This window comes from Scardinius erythrophthalmus, assembly GCF_964197995.2.
Source record: "Scardinius erythrophthalmus genome assembly, chromosome: 8".
Taxonomy (NCBI): Eukaryota; Metazoa; Chordata; class Actinopteri; order Cypriniformes; family Leuciscidae; genus Scardinius; species Scardinius erythrophthalmus.
Genome location: NC_138228.1, coordinates 38,813,828 through 38,835,581, shown reverse-complemented (window position 1 = coordinate 38,835,581; position 21,754 = coordinate 38,813,828). Strand labels below are relative to the sequence as shown.

Genomic DNA, 21,754 nt, shown 5'->3' with positions numbered 1-21,754 from the left:
GAAATACAAATGAAAATATTATTAATTAAACTAAGAGATTTCTGTCCTTGCTTTTTGGCTTGGTTTCACAGACAGGGCTTAGATTAGGCAGGATTAGGCCTTAGTTCAATTAGGACATTTAAGTAGCTTTTATAAATGTGCCTTAAAAACATTACTGGTGTGCATCTTGATACAAAACAATGGCACTGACATATTTTAAGATATGTCAAAGCAAGTTGCTTTCAGTTAAAACAGCTCAAACTTGCGTTTTAGTCTGAGGCTAAAGCCTTGAAACTGGTGGTTTAGTATTGAAAGTGATTCCAATGTAATTTCTCTGTGCCGTTACCGTTATAATTGTGGTGTGGACTCAGCTGTTCTTAAGGAGAAAGGATTTGTGCAATGTTTCTGTGATGACAAAGGCTAGCTAAAGCAAAGCATTATTTAAAAACAGTTACTGTACTGCACCGAAGAAAACACATGAGAACTTAAATGTGCACTCAAGGGCTATCTTATTTTTCAACTCTTTTGATAAGCATTCATTAATAACATAATGAACATAATATTCTAATTAAACATTGAAGAACAGCGAAATGAAAACCTGCTGAGGCGCCAGCGTCATTACTTTGCCACTAACCAATGAGATCAATTGTGGGCGGAGTAACTTGTTTAGCCTCGCCCAAGTGCACGCTGTTCGCCCCGTGCTGTCCGTTGGGTGGCGCTAGCAAACACATCTTCCTTGCGGTCGTGCAGATGTCAGGTCAGCGGGAGTTAAAATTCGGCACAACACCGATTCCCGCCTCATTCCCTGAGCTTTTAACATTAAAAGCATAAAAGAGAAATACCCTACCCAATGTCAGTACAACTCAAACAAAGGAATTCAGACATCAAGAGCTTCAAACATTTCAACATCAAACATGCACAAAAAAATCCCATTCAAACATTGAAACAAATAAACAAAAACAGCGATATTAAAATTAATGAGCCGATGACTAGGCTACCTGTAGGCCTATTTGAGAAGAAGAGAAATAATTGGTTCTGACATGATTATTATTCCATAACTGAATACTGCATGCTCTGCATTCACTATCCACTGAACCTAATGTTAACGTGAAATAAAAATAGGAAATAAAAAGAGGAAATATAAAAAAACTGTCATCAAAATTGAATAACTCTCTCCTCCTCTGAAATTACTTTACTTTTCTGATAGATGTCACACGGGCAAAGAAAAATAATATTGACCAACAACTAGTTAACTGAGTTATTTTGAAAGCTGTTGACTGAAACTGGGGTTACCATCAGAATAGACCTGCAGAGGGAAGTGAGTGGTGGGAACCAAGCTCAGAAACAGACTGAGAGCAGATGTGTGATAGCTAGGCCATCAAATAGCATTAAAATGTGCTTCACAATAGGCTTTACATCAACCCGACAACTAGTCCACTAGAGGAACGCACTAACCACACCCAACTGCCACATCTCTGAGATCAGGTGAGTTTAGTGAAGACGAGTGTCCATAAACCAACTGTAAGAGATTAAATCAGACTAGAGTTAATCACAGTATCCGTGATATTAGACAAAGTTCATTCACAAATGGCTTTAGTGAGATGACCTCGGCTGGCAGAAAAAGGAGCTCAGCTCATGAGAGTTTAGAAAAGGAATATAACATCTTCAAGTAGTAATCATTCTTTGCCAACTGATTGCATTTTAAAAGATGAGGGTCAGTGACAAATGTTAACAGTTATGATTTTTTTTTTTTTTTTAGATCTAGTAAAAATCTAAACTTTTAGCAGATTCTTAGAAATCTGATGTTTGTATTCATACTTTGTTTTCAACAAAATACTTGTCAAATGACAATATTATTTTCAGACAGTATGATTATCATGGACCTTATAATACCCAAAGAAAGCCCTCTGACCTTTTATACCGCACTGACTTTTTGAGAAACTAATATTTTCAGAAAACTAATATTTTAAACCAAATTCATAACATTAAATGATCATATAATGGTCAATGGTCATTTTTATATAAAAGATCATATATGTTTTGCCCTCCGTACATTTAAACCAAGAAAATACATTTAGCCTATATGTTGCATTTAAAGAAAAATGTAATTTGTTGTCTGTAACATATATTTAAAATATATTTTTGCCAGAATTTTTTATTTATTTATATACTATATATACTGAATATATATATATATATATATATATATATATATATATATATATATATATATATATATTAGAGGTGGGCATAGATTAATTTTTTTTAATCTAGATTAATCTAGATTAATTTTGAAACTAATCTAGATTAATCTAGATTAAAATGGCTCATTTGAATTCTGCCGAAGGCATTCAGAATATGTGTGCTACCCAAATAATGACTATAAAAGTAGGCTAAGTCTTTGAGAACGGGTTTCTCAAGCCAGGTGGCGCATTAGACTAGGGGCTCATCTCAGGAACTGTTTCCAAAATGCATCACAAACTGCTTGAGAAAGCTGTTCTACTCATAGACTGTAAAAGGTTACTTCTGTACTGTTACCGTCCGTAGGCAACATAGGCCTATGTTATTATCAACTACTATAGGCTATCAATTAGGGATGGGCGATATGGCCTAAAATCTATATTTTGATATACATTGCAGCCTTTTGCGATAACGATATACAGTATATTATAATAAAACCATTACAGAACAGGTTACACAGACCCTGCTAAACAACTGCTAATTTTTTTTTAAAGGGTATATGTAGTTTTGAGAACATATATTGTGCAAAACTGTAAGTATACAACATAATTTTGCAGATAAATAAAATTTAAGTACACTAGCTGCAGAGATCTTAAGTAGGTCTAATGTTTATTATAGCTTTGAGCTTATGAAACCCCAAATTTAAAGTTATAATATTGTCTAACTGATGTCTTTTCAGTTAAAAAGAAACACAACAACGATTCTTAAAATCGGGCGTAGACAGAGATTGTGTTAACGTTACACCACTAAGATATATCGGATTGAGAATAATACGCGCGCGCTGGTATTCAGTGATATCAGTTTCAGTTTCGTTTTGAATTTGAGGTGGTAGAACGGATTAGTCGTGTGTTAACTTACCGAACCGTTACCCCACACACTCGGATAGTTTGCTGCTGTTTGTCGGATGGCTTAAATCCGAACCAAGTCCAAATAATGGACGTTGCAGCTTTCAGTTTCAGCCGTGTTTACTTAAGATGACGACGAATATGCGTTGCAGCCGGGTTTACCTCGCGGCCGCGGGTAGATTGCGTCATCATAGCTTGTGTAGTAGAGCCATCTCCCAACCCAACTTGGGGAATAGATTAACGGCGATATTTTTTTATCGCGCGATAAGAGTCTCGCGTTAACCCTTATGTGCTGTTGGGGATGTTTTCATCCACTATGGGGTATTTTTGAGTCTAAATTTGGCTATAACTTTTTCTGTGTTTCAGCAAATGGGATGATTTTTGGTGACAAATCTTATTTTGACACATATTTTGGGAAAATGCTTTGAAATTTTTCAAAAACTCAACAGTTCACTGTGGGCAAATTTACTACCCTTTCGTTATGTTTGTGGCTGAAAACAGCCACTACTTTAAACTGCTGTAAAAATTTATCAGATAAATATTTTTTTCATTTTTTTTTTGCATAAATCTATTAATCAACCTCAGTCCTGCTCAAAAATACTAAATGTTTAAAAAAAAATCAGGATTTTAACTCTTTAATTGCCAAATTTGTAAATGATGTCACTGATTTGGGGAAAAAACACACACAAAATGACTCATTTTCAATATAAAATGTGATTGTGGACTGGATTTTTTTTTACCTTTTATCACAGTCTTGGACATGTCAAAGATTAGAAACAACATTGGTTTTGATGCATTGTTAGTTTTTGTGCAGCATCAGATTTTAACTTTTTCTCCCTCATTTACTGTTCGTGGCTGTTTTTGCCCCATTGACTTCCATTATAACCACATTTTTTGATTGCAAAGCCATGACACCATATAATCATGCATTTTTGATTGTTGGTGGTTTTCCCTGTTGGGAAGAGGTAAAATTTGTAATTTTTACTGTTGATAACCGGGTGGCACCATTAACCCTTTAGATAGGCCTGTGCCAAAAAAAGCTTAGTTTCTGGCTTTTACATGGAGTTATATGGAGTATAACAGCATAATAAAGTGTGTGTGTGTGTGTGTGTGTGTGTGTGTGTGTGTGTGTGTGTGTGTGTGTGTGTGTGTGTGTGTGTGTGTGTGTGTGTGTGTGTGTGAACTCACCTTGATGCGTCTGAGAAAATCAAAATATGCACCTCAGCTCTCAGAACTGCATGGAGTAAACAAAAACAAAGTGTATTTATGCACCTGCTGCCTTTTGATGGTGAGAAATGCAGACTAAACAAAAACAAAGCAAGTGGATTTAAACGCGTGCATGCAAGCCTGCTGGTCATTTGATGGTGAGAAGAGCAGCAAGCAACATGAGAAAGGGCTTGACTTGTAGTGAAGTTTTAGAGATGATTATGCAGCCTGACCCTTCCAGCGAGCTGCAGGATGTTTCGTCTTCTCCCTCTGACACCACAGACTCAGGAGAGTCAGATCCTGATTTGGATGTGGCACCCTCATCATCCTCATCCTCATCCACCAACGCGGAGACAACTCCCTTTCTTCAGCCTGCCAGAGGCGTGACTCCAGGGCCGACGCGCTATGCCTTCGCAAGGGTCCAGAACATGGATTCCGTGTTCAATCTGTTTTTTTACGGAGGAGATGATTGACCTCATTGTCAGCATGACTTGCGTCAACACATACATGTTTGTACAGTCATACAAACATGTATGACTATGCCTTGTAATGGCATAGCGCGTCGGCCCTGGAGTCACGCCTCTGGCAGGCTGAAGAAAGAGAGTTGTCTCCGCGTTGGTGGAAAACAACACTTCGCCGTTTCTCCCAATCCACCCAGATCCAGGATCCTCCGAATCCTCCTCGCCTTCAGTGGAAGCTAGAGTGGATGATGAGGGTGCCACATCCAAATCAGGATCTGACTCTCCTGAGTCTGTGGTGTCAGAGGGAGAAGACGAAACATCCTGCAGCTCGCTGGAGGGGTCAGGCTGCATAATCATCTCTAAAACTTCACTACAAGTCAAGCCCTTTCTCATGTTGCTTGCTGCTCTTCTCACCATCAAATGACCAGCAGGCTTGCATGCACGCGTTTAAATCCACTTGCTTTGTTTTTGTTTAGTCTGCATTTCTCACCATCAAAAGGCAGCAGGTGCATAAATACACTTACTTTGTTTTTGTTTACTCCATGCAGTTCTGAGAGCTGAGGTGCATATTTTGATTTTCTCAGACGCATAGAGGTGAGTTCACACACACACACACACACACACACACACACACACACACACACACACACACACACACACACACACACACACACACACACACACACACACTTTATTATGCTGTTATACTCCATATAACTCCATGTAAAAGCCAGAAACTAAGCTTTTTTTGGCACAGGCCTATCTAAAGGGTTAATGGTGCCACCCGGTTATCAACAGTAAAAATTACAAATTTTACCTCTTCCCAACAGGGAAAACCACCAACAATCAAAAATGCATGATTATATGGTGTCATGGCTTTGCAATCAAAAAATGTGGTTATAATGGAAGTCAATGGGGCAAAAACAGCCACGAACAGTAAATGAGGGAGAAAAAGTTAAAATCTGATGCTGCACAAAAACTAACAATGCATCAAAACCAATGTTGTTTCTAATCTTTGACATGTCCAAGACTGTGATAAAAGGTAAAAAAAAATCCAGTCCACAATCACATTTTATATTGAAAATGAGTAATTTTGTGTTTTTTTTTCCTCCCAAATCAGTGACATCATTTACGAATTTGGCAATTAAAGAGTTAAAATCCTGAATTTTTTTTAAACATTTAATATTTTTGAGCAGGACTGAGGTTGATTAATAGATTAATGCAAAAAAAATTGAAAAAAATATTTATCTGATACATTTTTACAGCAGTTTAAAGTAGTGGCTGTTTTCAGCCACAAACATAACGAAAGGATGTAAATTCTAACAATGCACAAGGGTTAACGCAGCGCGTTAACGCCGATAACGGCCCACCACTAATATATATATATATATATATATATATATATATATATATAATATTAATAATAATAATATAAAAAAAGGTGTCACTGTCAAGGTGGTCTAACCATGCAAAGATAGATATATATATATATATACAGTATATCTTTGCATGGTTAGACCACCTTGACAGTGACACCTTTTTTTAACATTAAGCCCTGTTCATAAACATTAAAATTAATATAGAATTTTAATTCATGAAATTTAAATTCTGAAATTTAAAACATGTATTTTTGTTTTTAAACAATTGTTTTTAAACATAATCTATTTATTCCATGCACTTGTGTCTTATATGATCATTTAAAAAATAAAGTAGGTAGTCACACAGATGTCAGCCATTCATTTAAACACAGTACTGTGAAAGTTCCATAGTAAACTGATGTTCTGCATCTCAGCAGCTCTCTGAAGACTCATCTTAAGAAGAAACTATGCTTTTTTAAACACAGCCTGGAGTGCAGCATAGCATTTACCAGCAATGGATATTGGATAAAGCATATAATTCAAAATGAGAGGCGAAATAGAGAGGCTACTGAAATACTGATACTAGGGGCTAAATGTGTGTTTGTAAGTGTGTAGAGGAATCCCCTGTGTCAAAGGAACCAAGGGTGATCTTTGCTGTTGGCTATAGCACGACTGTCACTTCCTCTCAGTGTCATTCCGGTGATCATATACTGTATAACACTCGTGTGCATGAGCTTTCTTGTAAACATGCAGGAAGACAGCAAAAGAGGCATTTTCGCACATTATAAATACTCTGCGGTGGTGATTAAAATCGATGCCCATGTGATGCACTATCAAGCTAAGTCACATTCTTGAAATGACAAAGATTCATTCAAAACTTCCAGCACATCCCACAAGTCAATGTTCAACCCAGATAAGGCTTCAATAGTAGCTGTTTGTGAAGTGGAATTCACGGGAGAGGATGTTTTGTCCGTGAGTGACCTCTGCACACACTATCTGGGACACAAAGACCACATGATCATGAGCCCCCGGTCACTGAATCAGTCAGACTGAGCAAATGTGTGTGACAAGCTCTTCTCTTCGCTGCAGGTGTTTTCCTGTTGGTGCATATGGACATTTACACAATGCACAGATCATAGGCGGTCTCCGTTAATACTTGCTTAGTCACTGATGTTGCATTGTACAATATGAAAATCAGCTTCAGAATGACACATTTATTGTTATAGTCAGGCATATCTTACAATCTTAAATAAATAATTGATAAAGGATGCAGTATCATGCAGAGTATTATTTTTAATGTCTTGTTTATGTGAATGTGAATGTTGTGTACCAAGTCATGTAATCTTATTAATATCATGCATTATTGTGAATGTCATGTAATGTATGTCATGAATTAGTGAGAATGTAATTTAATGTTACAAATGTCATGAAATGTTGTGAATGGCATGTAGCTTGTTATTATGAAGATGATTTAATGTCAATAATATTATGGCATGACTGTCAATGTGATGAATGTCATGTAATACTTACAAATGTTGTGAATGGCATGTATTATGAATGTCATTTAGCATTAAGAATAACATGCCATGACTGTTAACGTTATAGGCCTACATTTCATCATGAGTCATTTAATGTTATTAATGTTGAATGTCATGCAATATTACAAATGGCATGTATTATAATGCATGTAATTTATCATGCCATAAATTCCATGTCATGTAATGAATGTCATGCTATGCTATGAATGTATGAATGCCATGCACTGTTATGAAAGTCATGTAACGTTTGCTATGGTTTGAGCCAAGTGGTGTTATGTAGTTTTATAAATGACACATTATTATGAGTTTCATTTAATTGTATTGTTTTATCATGTTTTGATGTCACAATGTTACAGATGTCATATGATGTTCTGACTGGTATTATCATGAATGTCATTTAATGTAAAGAATGCCATGCTATGACTATAAGTCAATGTTGTAATATTATATAATATTTTGTGAATGTCTTTTTCTATATATTATATTTAATGTTATTGTCTTGTCGTGTTATGAATGCCATACCATGACTGTCAATTGTGCAAATGTTATATAACATTATGAACTTCATGTAATGTTATGAATGTCATGTAACCTGTTTTCAGAACACACCAAACCGGCGCGTGCAGGGGTGTTGGGATTCCCTGTGCGTGGTCAATTGTAGCGCTGAGTGTGAATGTGGCCTTAATTCATCCAGGACTGTGTGAAATCATACATTATGACTCAGTTTCTTTATTATTTACCTGGGCTCTGTGTGATTTGTATTGAACAGGACCCACCGAACACCCCCGCATTTAATTTTCCTCACCCTCGCAGCTCACCGATCAATGACCGCGTGCATCAGACGCGTCACGCTCGTGCGCGCGCCACGAAAACATGGAAGCGCTTTAAATGCCCTAGATGTAGACACAGTAGAACGAGATAGTTGACATCCAAATTTACAAGAATGTCATAAAATCACAGCGTTTGTGTTTCGTCCGCAACTGTTCCAATATAATGAGTATGAACAGTTTTAAACATTTACGTGAAAATTATTTATGGGCACACTACAATGAGAGTTAATTTAGTGTCTCCCTCAATGGTCTCACGCTTGTAAAAAAGTAAACGCCCATAAACACAATGTACACTCTCTCTATTATCCTCTTTAATATAATATGTGAAACCATTCAAGCACATATCAACAACGAGACTGTTTGTGAACTAGGGGGCTGTAGAAAAGAGATAACTTTATATATATATATATATATATATATATATATATATATATATATATATATATATATATATATATATATATATATATTGCTTTTGAAACAATTATTATTATCACTATTATTATTATTGTTATTATTATTATACAAATCCTAACATTACCAATTCAAGTTTAATGTTTATGAAAATCTGTAGACTCTGGTTGTTGTACATCTATACTCTCGCTGGTGTGGGGTCGCGCGCACGAGGAGCACGAGCGCCGCTGCGGTGATCGTGCCGCGCGCTCCAGTTACAGCAGCAGCAGCGGGAGGAGAAACGTATAATCCGCTCGTTAATGTTGACAGCTACGCGACACGAGCGATTTTAACCGTTCTATGCAGGAAAGTGGACAGCAGGACACGTATTTCAGCATAGCCCGTGTGTGTTTAAACGCACGGGGTGTTTAGAGACGAATGAGCGGCTGCCAGGCCGGACGCGGGCGGATGGGATTCCCGGTCTAGATGGAGAGAAACCTAGCGGGCGGAGAAGCGTCGCTGCTGTAAATAATTTAACATCAGCGTGATCAACAAAAATGCATCTGCACCAGGTGCTGACGGGGGCCGTTAACCCAGGGGACTGCTGCTACTCCGTGGGAAGCGTCCACGACGTCCCGTTCACGGTGGGTGAGAAATAAACCTACGCGGCGCGTTATTTTACGCTTGTGCGTGATCGATGATCAAGCGTGACGCGTGTGCATGCAGCCTGTGGGCACCACCATCACCATCATCACCATCATCATCCTCATCATTCTCATGATGCGTGTATGAGTTCAGTGTGCCATCTGTCATCCTCAAGGTTATCTGCGGTGTGTGTATCCCTGCAGATCAGTAACACGCACACGCACACCTGCAGTGTGTCGCTATCTATGCAAACTCTAACATGCACGATTGCATGACATGCAATGCATGTTTATATCTGGTTGCAATGCTCACTCATGATGATGATGATGGTGATGATGATGATGCATAGCAGCAAAGGGTGATGATATTCGTTGGCACAACCTACTTAGTCAGCCGCCTAGTACCTAGACAGCATCGGACGATTGTGATGCCCAGAATGCTGTCTATGGATGTTGTCCAGGTTGCTTAGTAGGTTATGAGACACTGCCATTGTGCCTGGATGTTGAGCCCATCAGCTGTGCACACAGTGACGTCAGAGAGTACAGTTGACAGGCGACTCTAATGTAAAGACGCAATCACTGCATGATGTGCACTATCAATGAATTAGTCCTGCATTAGGAATGTTTACTCAGTTCATTGCCTTTATTTGCATTTGTACAACAAAAAGTGTTGCATAAATGTGTAGTGAACTTAGACACACACAAAAAAAATATATACACAAGAGAATGATTGCATGACATGCATTGCATGTTTATATTAGCTAGCCTATATTATGGTGCTTATACGAGGATGCTTGATATGGAGCCCGATCAGGCTGTTTGCTTGTTTGGCATTAAAACTATAAAACATGCGGAAATGTGATTCAGCAAGCTGTTTGGCAGCACTCCTATCTCGCCATTTGGATCTTTTGAGCTCATCGTGAAGACTGCAGTGATCAGTGCTGGAATATTACTGCAGCTGCTCAATATCTGCTGTCAAATATGGCGTAGATCAGAAGACGATTGTGTTTTTTGAAATGTCTTTTTAAGGAAAGGTTGGTCTGATGTGGACTTTTTGATTTGTCAGTCAGCGGCTTCCACAGAGAAGACACAAGAACTGAAACCTGCAATTCAATCTGAACGTATCTCTGTGGTTTAACACAGCTTCTCCATCAGAAAGTACACACACATGCTTCCACATGATTAGGTCAGTTTGGACAGTTCAGGAGATCAGTATCTCCTGGGAAACGATTGTCATTAGCTTTCGCAATAGCTGTGTTTGGGCAATTATAGGTGATGGGAAATTCCTGTTGTGTGAAACTTTTTTTTTTTTTTCTTTCTTTTTTGTTCAAAGGCCCCTTGTTGTCCAAAGCAATATTCAAAAATGTAATGATGACAAAACTGTTTTGTTTTTTTTAAGGAACAGAAACTGGAAATATTGATGAATTAAATTTAGGGATGCACCGGTATGAAAATTTTGGCCGATAACCGATAATTCTTTATATTTGAAAGCAGATAACCAATTATATATTGGCCAATAAATCTAAATCCAAATTTTTATATAGCCTAATTTTTGAGAGCCTGATTACAAAAACAAAAGTCTCACCATTTAAAGCCATGTCCCAAACACACAATTATAATGTTCTCATTATAATTTTATGTAGCCTATATGACCTTATCTGTATTTTCCTTTTTTTAAAATGTGATTCCAATCATATTTCAAGCAAAAAAAAAACAAACAAAAAAAAAAAAACGCTTTAATATATTGGCCAAATTTTCTTATCTGGCCGATAACGATAACATAAAAAATTAACATCAGCCGATGCCGATATATCGTGCATCCCTAATTAAATTAACACAATTTATTTTGTGATTTCAGTTTGATTTTGAGTTAAATTGTTTTAATATAAATAATTGATAAATGTAATAAATAATATTAATTTCATCTTGTAGCTCTATCAGATGTTTACTGATTGAAGGCCCCTATTTGAGAAACACTGGTCTAAATAGGAAGTTGATATATCATGTGGTCTGACATGCTATTTGGAGAAAACATTGTGCAATTAATTAATATTTTTACTTTTAAACTAATACTTTTCAAAGTTATCATAACTTTGTCAGAATAATTTTTTTTAGAGATGGTTAGCAGTTATATGACCTAAGATAAATTTACTTTTATTGAATTAATATCAATTATTTCTACACACTGGTTAAGATTTTTTTTGAAAATATGTTTTTAATTTTTACTGTATTTAAACAATTGAAATATTATTACAATATTTAAGGACTGATTTCTGTTTGAATACATTTATATTTTGAAATATAATTTATTCCTGTGACAGCAAAGCTGAATTTCCGGCATCATCACTCCAGTCTTCAATGTCACATGATCCTTCAGAAACCATTCCAATATGCTGATTTGGTGCTCAGTTATTAATTATGGTTCTTTATTGCTGCTTAATTAGTTGGAAACTGTACATACATTGATAATTTTTTTTCATGTTTTTTTTGTTGAATAAAATTCAAATGAGCATTTGTTTGAAATATAAATCTTTTGTAAAATATAAATCTTTTTGCCTTGTTGAATAAAAGTATGGAATGCTAGTGTATCTCAGTTTCCAAAAAGGCTGCTAAATATCCTTCTATCACAAGTATAACTAACATTTTAAATATATATTAAAATACCAAAACAGTCCTTTTAAATTGTTATAATATTTCACTATATTATTGTTTTGTACTGCATTATTCATCAAATAAAGGGATCCTTGGTGAGCATAAGAGACTTCTTTAAAAAATCTTAAGTATTCCAAACTTTAGTATTCCATTAATTGTGATTAATTTAATTAATAAATCATGATGGCAGTTTTTGTCAAGAAATATTCCCAAATTAAAATATTTTGAAGACATTATATTATCTTAGCAGAGGAGTAAAGCATTGAGTAGATAAAAAGACTCAGCACTGGGTTTGTGAGAGTTGTCAGTCTCACTTTCGGGTGTCAAGCCTTTTGAGCTATTTGGCTTCCTGCTTACCAACCACAGCGTGAGGCTTGCACATGATATGGTAAACTCACAGGGTGTCAAAGAAGAAACATATTTTATCTTTTCATTATATTTTGCTGTTTTGCAAGGAGGAGCGGTTTGTTTTGGGCTTGTGGAGTGGTGGACCGTAGTGTGTGTTTGTGTAGGAATGCCAGTTGTCATTAGACATGGCATGAAATGCAGCCCAGCGTTTGTGTCTGAATATCTTACACTCACGCCATACTCAAGGCTGACACACACTTCCACTCCTGCAGACGCCTCATCCTGAGGCCCGCTGGGATCATTAACCAGCATGAGCCAAGGGTGGATCATAGCACTAGAGGATTTCTATGCCTTTGGGTTTTATTTGAGTGCTGAAACCTCACTGGAATAAGATTTCATCAACAATTGCAACATTCAGATATCAGGGCTCTAGACTCTGACTAAATGGTTATTTTGTGACCTTTTTCCCCCCTGAATTTTGTTAGAGGTCGTGCTGGTGCCACTAACATTTTGCCTAACTGATAAGCGCTGCCATTTCTGTTGCATTTGACAAACGTACTTAAAGCAGGATGAAACAGAGCTACTCGTTTGAACCGTAAACTGATAATCACGATTAATTAATAATTACACGATTACTTTAAAAATTGTAATTGCGATTATTAATCATGATTATTTTCATTTGAAGAAAAAAAGACGCGATATGTGAAATGAACTTCAATACATTATACATTGTTATATATATATATATATATATATATATATATATATATATATATATATATATATATATATATATATATATATATATATATATATGTGTATGTATGTGTGTGTGTGTGTGTGTGTGTGTTTGTGTGATGAAGTTAATTTCACATATCACGTCTTCTTTAACAGCCTACACCAGGGATGGGCAACTTCAGTCCTGGAGGGCCACTGTCCTGCAAGGTTTAGCTCCAACCCTGATAAAACTCACCTGCCTGTAGCTTTCTAATAATCCTAAGATGCTGATTAGCTTGTTCAGGTGTGTTTGATTAGGGTTGGAGCTAAACTCTGCAGGACAATGGCCCTCCAGGACTGAAGTTGCCCATCCCTGGCCTACACCCACCTAGCAGACCTGTAGGTGGCACATGAACTTCATTTAACCAACTATGATAGCTTCATCACACAGGAAATCAATAAAGCCTGGAACACACCAAGCCGACACCGATGAACTAGCGCTGATGAAAGCCGACTGTGTTGTTGCCTCGCGTCGGGGTTAAAAGCGGCACCTGAACACACCGAGAGAACTACAGCCGACTGTCAGCTAGAATGTGCGTTCTGCGCCTGCGTGTAAATGAGACCACTGTCTATTTCTGCAGATATATTCGTCTATATTCGTCATTCAAAAAGGGAAACCGACGCTGCCGGCTGCAGATACACAAACCGTAAACAAAGCAGTGCGTGCTTACCGTTTTGAATATCAATCCTGCTAAACACTTTCTTTATTCCACTCCTCTCGTGTTAATATTGAAATATTCGCCAAGGAACACTCAGGTAAGATGACGCAACATTAGAACAGCCTCTATCTGGACCGTTTTGACTTCTTTGCTCGCTGTTTTGCTATTATTCTCGTGCACTGACTCGTTCACTAATGCTGAGTTCAGACTGCACGATTTTAGCCCCGATTTTGGCTCGCCGACAGGTTTTGAGAAATCGCCGACAAATGCCCGAAATCACAGGCAAATCGGTGCTCGTTCACGCGAGTGACAATCACGCAGTGTGAATGAGCAAAGACGCGATCTGAGAGAATCGCCGACACCCGTGAGATATTTGGCATGCTAAATATCTGGACCTGTCTGCGATTCAAAATCCTGCTGTGTGAAAGTGTTCTGACTGAAAACTACATCGGCGATGACCAACAGCCAATGAGAGAACAAGATACAGAGTAGCGGGGAGTTCGGGGAGGAGTTATAGGCCACAATATCAGTATTTTAATAGATATATTTACAATTATATCAAACAGAAACAAAGCACAAACATTTGCTTGACCAGCAGCAACAGCAGCACATTGCAAAATTATTTATTTACCCCCAACTCTCTTTGCAGAACACACAGTCCAGGCTCCCCTTGTCTTCCCAGTCATTTCCTCATGAATAATAGGTGTTTCTTTTTCTCCTTTTCGCTGCAAATCAGCGCACAGACAATGTGGATCGCAAGCTTCTTGCAGGCTATCATTTTTAATAACAATTTCAGTCTCGCGCGAGAACTGCGGTCTTACACACGCGGGATTTTGCGCTATTTCCTTATCACTTCTCGCGTGTGTTTGGTTGCGAAACGTAGTTTGCGGACCAGACAGAAGTTGTCGGCGATTCTTCCTCCTGAAAGTCATGCAGTGTGAAACCTCCTGTCGCTGATGCATTGTGCAGTGTGAACACACCAGCAACTGAATGTTACCCCAGATAGTCACGCAGTGTGAAAAGAACAGTGACCCGACTACTTAGAAAATCGTGCAGTCTGAACTCGGCTTAAGCTGAACAGCCAATCAGAGTTCCCTCTTTCGCCGACGGCCCGACGCCGATTCAACATGTCGAATCGGCCGTTACAAAGCCGACGAGGACCAATTTCAGCCGACGGTATGGAACACACTGAGAAGATTTAGTCGGCCGACGCACTGAGACTGCCCGACGACTTGGTGTGTTCCAGGCTTAAGTCAACTTAAAGGGGTCAGCGGATGCAAAATTTACCTTTATATGGTGTTTGCCTATAAATGTTTCTTTGCAGTGTGTGTACACAACCACCATACAATGAAAAAATTCCATTCTCTCCTTTTTTTTATCCTCAAAGTCGAAGAGAGGGGTGGGGTGAGCAGTTGCTCATTACCATTTAAAGAGACATGCACTGAAACGGGTCGCTGTGAACAGAGCTGTTTTTGAGGGGGTAAAAAGGATGTTGTTTTACACAACCATTGAGGATTTTAACCAAAGTATGTTACAAACTTTACATGAAGACCCTAAAGAATCATACCAACTTGTGGAAAATGTGCATCCGATGACCCCATTTAAGTTAGTCAAATGTGCATTTCCAATAGACAAAAACGTAATGCATTAAAAATACCCCTCGGCACCTTAGTGCTACCAAATCAGGTGCTGGCACTGTAGAACTTGCTTTCAAATGTTATTCTGGAGCCCTGGATATGTTTGAAAAATGTAAATATGGCTCATGTCTGCCAGTACACATGAGCTGATGTTTATCACTGCGCTTATGACGCATAGTAGGGGTGTGACGAGACGCTTACTCCACGAGACGAGACGAGACACGAGATTGGGTTCACGAGAACGAGACAAGACGAGATTTTTAAACAATTTTTAAGAAATCCTCAATGATGAAATATATGAATGGGAAATAGTCTTTTATTCAACTGAAAATCACAAAATGCAAAACAATTTAGGTGCATTTTGAAATCAACTTGTAATGAATGTTATTTTACTTCTATTTTAAAGAATTCTATGCAGTAAAGGACATGCAAACACTGCTAAATGTTTTGCTATAAACTCTACCGTCTGGCTTCTCCCCTGTACGATTTCACATGAGAAATCTAACTCCTTTCCACAAATCGAACATAAAAAAATAAAACAGTATAAATAAAATAAATATTAATAACTGAAATAACACTTTAAATGCAAACAGTAAGTGTGTATCCATAATCAAAGTAGGCTACTGCTCTCTCAAAACTACAAGTTCAAACAGAAACAATTTTTTTTTCTTCAAGCATGAAAAAGAGATAAATTAACTACACAGAACAGCCTAAGATAATGGTCATGTTCTTTTTCAAGAATATAAGCATGTCAACGATTTCTGACAGCAGTTGAGACCTTTGGGCAGTACTAGGGCTGCACGATATGAGGAAAAGCTGCGATGTGCGATCATTGTTTAATATTGCGATGTCGATATGACTTGTGATATGTGAATGTTATTTATACTGTTCTCATGTCTCAGTGCTTTAATAGGTTCTTTGCGCGATAGGTCAAATGTTTATTAGCATGCCTGGTTCAGATTACACTATTTTAGCGCGATTTTGGCACGATCCGTTTCGTGGAGGTTCGTGAAGGACAACGGGGGTCGGGACGCAAGATTCGATCGTTTCATTTCGTGTGTCATAGTGGGCGACGACAAGCTACGCGTCTGCAATGCTTCAGGACATCACGACAGAAAAACTAGCATGTTTAACTTTAACGGTCCTCCACGACGGGTTGAGAGTGAGTGAGAGTGCGAGCAACAGTGTGCGTGTGTTTGCGCGCGCGCATGAGTGAGTGAGTGAGCGAGGGACAGTGTGTGTGTGTGTGTGTGTGTGTGTGTGTGTGTGCATGGAGTGTGTGTGTGATTGGCCTGGCACACAAATGATTTAAAAGTGGCAGGGGCATCTTCAATACTAATTTCACCCTCATGCTCCATCACGCTGACATCACAACAACTTTTTTTTTTTTTTTTATTGAACAAAAAGCACAGGGGATACATGCATCAAGCACAACAAATAAATTAAGATACAAAAAATAAGACAATAAATTCAAAGTAATTCAAGGCAGTAGCCTACATAAGGGATAGTTCACAAAACATTCATAGAAACTACAAAAAAAAAAAAAAAAAAAAATGTAAAAAAAAAATAATAAAAAAAAAAATTAATACACATACACATATTTAAATAAATTAGGGATACATAAATAAATAATCTTCAGAAAATCAGGAGGTAGTTTATAATGAAACCATAATTTTTTTGAGCAACAAAGAAGTTTTAGCAGCTTTCTTATTAGCTGATAAACAAAGAGAGTCATAAAATATTTTTAAATCGACACAAAAAAGTTTAAAATCGGGCTTAGAATCAGTTACTTTACATTTATGAAGATGAAATTTGCCACATAAAGTAAGCAGTTTTAATCTGTCATCCATCTCCCTTGACCCGGAGTCCCAAATCAAAAACAGCACATTCAAAACCTCAAAAGTAAAGAGTTTGTAATAAGCAGAAAAAATAAGCCAGGCTACTTTTTTTCCAGAACTCCTTTGCAAAATCACATTCAAGAAACAAATGTGGTATTGTTTCAAGATTAGAATTACAGAATGTGCATTGTGAAGAGATGTCTAATTTAAACTTAGAAAGAAAAGAGTTACAGGGATAGTAATTATGTAGAATTTTAAAGTAAAGCTCTTTCCACTTATTTGGTAACAGAAACTTATTAACGCCAGTCCGTATATTAATGGTAGAAAGAGAAGGATAATTTAATTTCCATTTAAAAAAAGCTTTGGGATGACAGCTGATCTTCCCAATGAGAAATCTTCTAATCCAAAAATTGTTACATTTGACATTGAAAAGCTCCAAACCTCCAATAGACAACCGGGGCATTTCACAAACGGATACTCTGTAGCTACATTATGACCTTACCATATGCAAAAGTTTAGGTGAAATAGAATTAATAACCCAGTTATATACTTTAGGTGAGGAATCCACTCAAAAAAGGTTAATAAATTCATTGTAGGAATAAAAGCTGCCATCCTTCTTCAACAAATCCAAAACAAAAACTACACCTTTGTCAACCCAATCCACAGATTTTTTTCCACGCAGCACATTCTGATTGTTCCATATAATACTTCTATGAGGGGAAAAATTGTGGCAAAAGGCAAGCTTACAGGCCTCCAGGGCTTGCTTATGAAAATTAGCAAGCTTGAACGGAAGTTTGTTGCATTTAAAATCGCAAGACAATAAAAAATTTAACCCTCCACATTTTTCAAAGATAACTTTAGGTATGTGAAACCATAACAAATTAGAATCAGCATTCAGGCAGCGTTTAATCCAGCCAATCTTGAAAACCTGATTGAGAGTACTGAAGTCCAAAGCATTCACACCTCCCTCCAAAGTATTCCTTATCAGAGTCTTCCTTTTAACATACTCAGTTTTATTTTTCCACAAGAATTTAAATAGTATAAAGTCGATAGATGAGCAAGTTTTCGGGTCGACATATAAGGACAAAGCTGGGTAAACAATCCTAGAAATGCCTTCAGCTTTAGACATCACAACAACTCACGAGACAAAGTTTCACCTCGACGAGAAATCTCGACGCGTTTTAATCTCGCGAGATCTCGTCATATGAGATCTCGTCACACCCCTAACGCATAGCATAACAAGCTGCCGTGCTTCCGTTTTTTTTTTAGACAAACAGCTTGTATAGATGTTGACATGAACAGTGCTGTGGTTTTCGATGTGATTTTTTTTTTTAAGGGATAGTTGAAAATGAATATTCTGTCATTATTTACTCCCCCTCATGTCATCCAAAACCATAGGACTTTGTTCAGCTTCGAAACACAAATGAAGATATTTTTAATAAAACGTGAGAGATTTCTGCATTGATGCAACCAAAGCTTCAAAAAGTTCATAAAGACATGCTAAACATCAACCATATGAATTGAGCGGTTTAATTCAAGTCTTCTAAAGACTTTATATGATGAACTGATTTAATTTAAGCTTTTATTCGCATGCACATCAGTAGGTTTGTTCTTCCTTTGATCCATAGATAGGCTAATGGTTGAAATCTCTACACAACTAGGTTAAAGGCTAATGGTTGAAATCTCTACACAACTAGGTTAAAGGAATATTCTAGATTATTTTCAGCGTATTGATAATGGACAGCAAATGTGGCCTAATGTCGATTACCTTAGATAAAGTTAGAAATAATTTGTGTCTCAGTGTTATATATCACAACTGTCACACTGTTTTAAAGTATAACCAAAGTACATTATTTTGCATGAGACTGGTTTGATAAAACTACTTACCAAACCTGTTTGTACAAAGTTATAGTCTTTCACTTTTACTTTCGGTAAAACATAAAATTAAACCTGTCTTGTTGATACCAGGAAGAGACAAGTGGTTGTTTCACCATAAAGTACCTAGAGCAAATAGTAACTACGGGAATTTTGTTGGTAGTGTATCAAAAGAAGAAAGGCAGTCCCACCACAAAAGTAGATTTTTATTTTTTTATGCTTTACAAAAATACAAGCTTCATATTTCAAACATGGTAAAGCTGAATAGATGACGTTTGTTTATTAGTTGATCTGCTCTTGTTTGTTGACTGAGCCATCTGAGTTCAGTATACGGTGTATTAAAGATGATACTTTACAAATGAAGGTCTTTTAGTATTTAAACAGTGCTGCTAATGTTTGTCAGTAGCTGTTAACGTACTGTGGAATAGCCCTTTATGAGATTAAAGCGTTCGGTTGGACTAGTCTTGAGCTCTGAAGGGTATTACAATCACTGCACACATGTCGGATCAGGAATGCTGACAGGCATGCAGAGCCGAATCGGGCAGGATGAGTCGATTTGTCTTCTCCCAGAGGATCATGTCCTCTCAGATTGATGAATGATGTCTTGCTCTAGTCGTGTTCAGTCTCACAGTGTCTCATGATGATATTTTACCGCACTGAACACACACACATTGTCTGAAATGATACAGGTACACATATTTGTTACATGGTTTGGTTCTGTTTCCTAGTAGTTTTTCTAGTGTTTTCTACTATATTCTGTTCAATTCATTTGTAATCAGCTAATTGAGTTCTATTAAAGTCCCTTTTAAGGAAAGTCTGTTCACTCGGCGGCCATATTTGCAGTTATAAACTGAAAGACTCTGCTCTGCTGAATACGACACGAGCTGCTGTGTCGCAGCACTATATACTTCGTAAAATTTGTCTTAAGAACAAAGTGTTTGGGAATACGAAATATTTGTATCGTTTTAGCGCAATTTTCCAACAGGCAAAATTGCGATTGTTAACTCATGATTTCTGTTCTGTCTGTGCGCACCAATCTTGCACTTCTATCTCCTCCTCAACCAGACCACCTAGAGACTTCGGGTTTTCGGCATTATGTTAAGGAAGGTCTAATCTCGGGAACGCACACAAAAAAACTAAAAAAAAAACATAAAAAGATTGACTATCTCTTAGTGTTGTGATCCCATGACGTCAGAAAATTGAGCTAAAACACTCACTGAGTTTTTATTACTTGTTTCTTAGAAAATAATAAGAAAAAAATGGTTAAGAAGAATTTTATTCTTAAGAATGTTTTGTGAAATGGAATTAGGCTAGGCCTAAATGTTGTTCATATTATAAGGGTTTCTCTGTTTTCTGTGCACACACATGCTGCGTGTGTTTGCTCAGTCGTGTCTGTAATGGGAATATATAAAGCTCATTTTGAGCTTGTTTGCTTTCAGTACCTCTGTGCTCTCTTCCCATTAATAAGTCATAGAGAGGATGAGCACATGCACACACACACATACAAACACACACTGCTCAGAACAACAGGTGCAGCATTCAGCTTTTCAGTCTGGACTGATTAATGGCTTGTGACAACCTGTGTGTGTGTGTGCATGTGTGTTTATTGTACCAATTATGTACTGCTTACTACTGCATAGAATATACATTATAGTGCACATAGGCCTAGTTTTATTTTTAAATAAAATTTGGTCACATGACCTCGTTACGTTAGTGAGTACGTCCCATTATCATCTAAAATGTTATTTTGAAGTTTGAGCCTTTGAACAGTTGATTAAAAAGTAGGGATGGGAATCCAAAATGGATTATAATTCTGGAATCAGATATTTAAGGGTCAGGATTTTGGATACTTGTTATAAAATTACTATTTTGATTCCTGTTATCGATTCCTTTGTGTGGATTTTAATATGACTTTAAACCATTCAAACGCAAGAAGACCCGCGTGCTGTTTTGTGTGCTGCACACACATCCAAACCGTGCGCCACCTCTTATACTGGGTGCTTCTAATTTCTAATTTGTGCATCCTTGCTTCCTTTTCTTGCGTCTCAGCTCCACCCCCCTTTAGGATGCGAGGGAAGGTTGCAAGGAAATAAAATGAGGATGGAGGAATCGAAGGAAAGCTTATGTATATTGGAATATTCTTGATCATTCAAGCGTCACTTCAAAGCATCATCTGCTGTGCTCAAAGGATCTGCCCTTTTGTTGGTGAAGTTTGGTTAATTAAAAAAAATTCTTAATAAATAATAACGCAAGATGCCCTGTTGAAATATGCAAAGGAATAATATGCAAAGGAAAAGCATAAATTCAAATTATTGTGACAGATGTAAAGGGGGAAGAGCATTTATGGGTCAGGTTTCTCAACAAGAAAGACTTCTGTGCATAGGATACAGCTGCGCATCTTTCGCTCATTGCTCATCTGGAAGCTTCCTCACTCCTCGCGGTGCAATTAGAGAATTGAGTTGTCCTTCAAGAT

General features: G+C 37.3%; 1 protein-coding gene across 2 annotated transcripts in view; it reads left to right on the top strand.

The window, feature by feature from the left end:
- The first annotated feature begins 9,124 nt into the window (after positions 1-9,124).
- dmxl2 (Dmx-like 2) overlaps positions 9,125-21,754 on the top strand; it is an 82,699-nt gene continuing 70,069 nt past the window's right edge. For both annotated transcript variants that reach the window (XM_081373126.1, XM_081373127.1), the window contains exon 1: positions 9,125-9,495. In XM_081373126.1, coding sequence (XP_081229252.1) covers positions 9,409-9,495 — 87 coding nt within the window. In that variant the 5' untranslated portion in view covers positions 9,125-9,408. The remainder of the gene's footprint in view (positions 9,496-21,754) is intronic.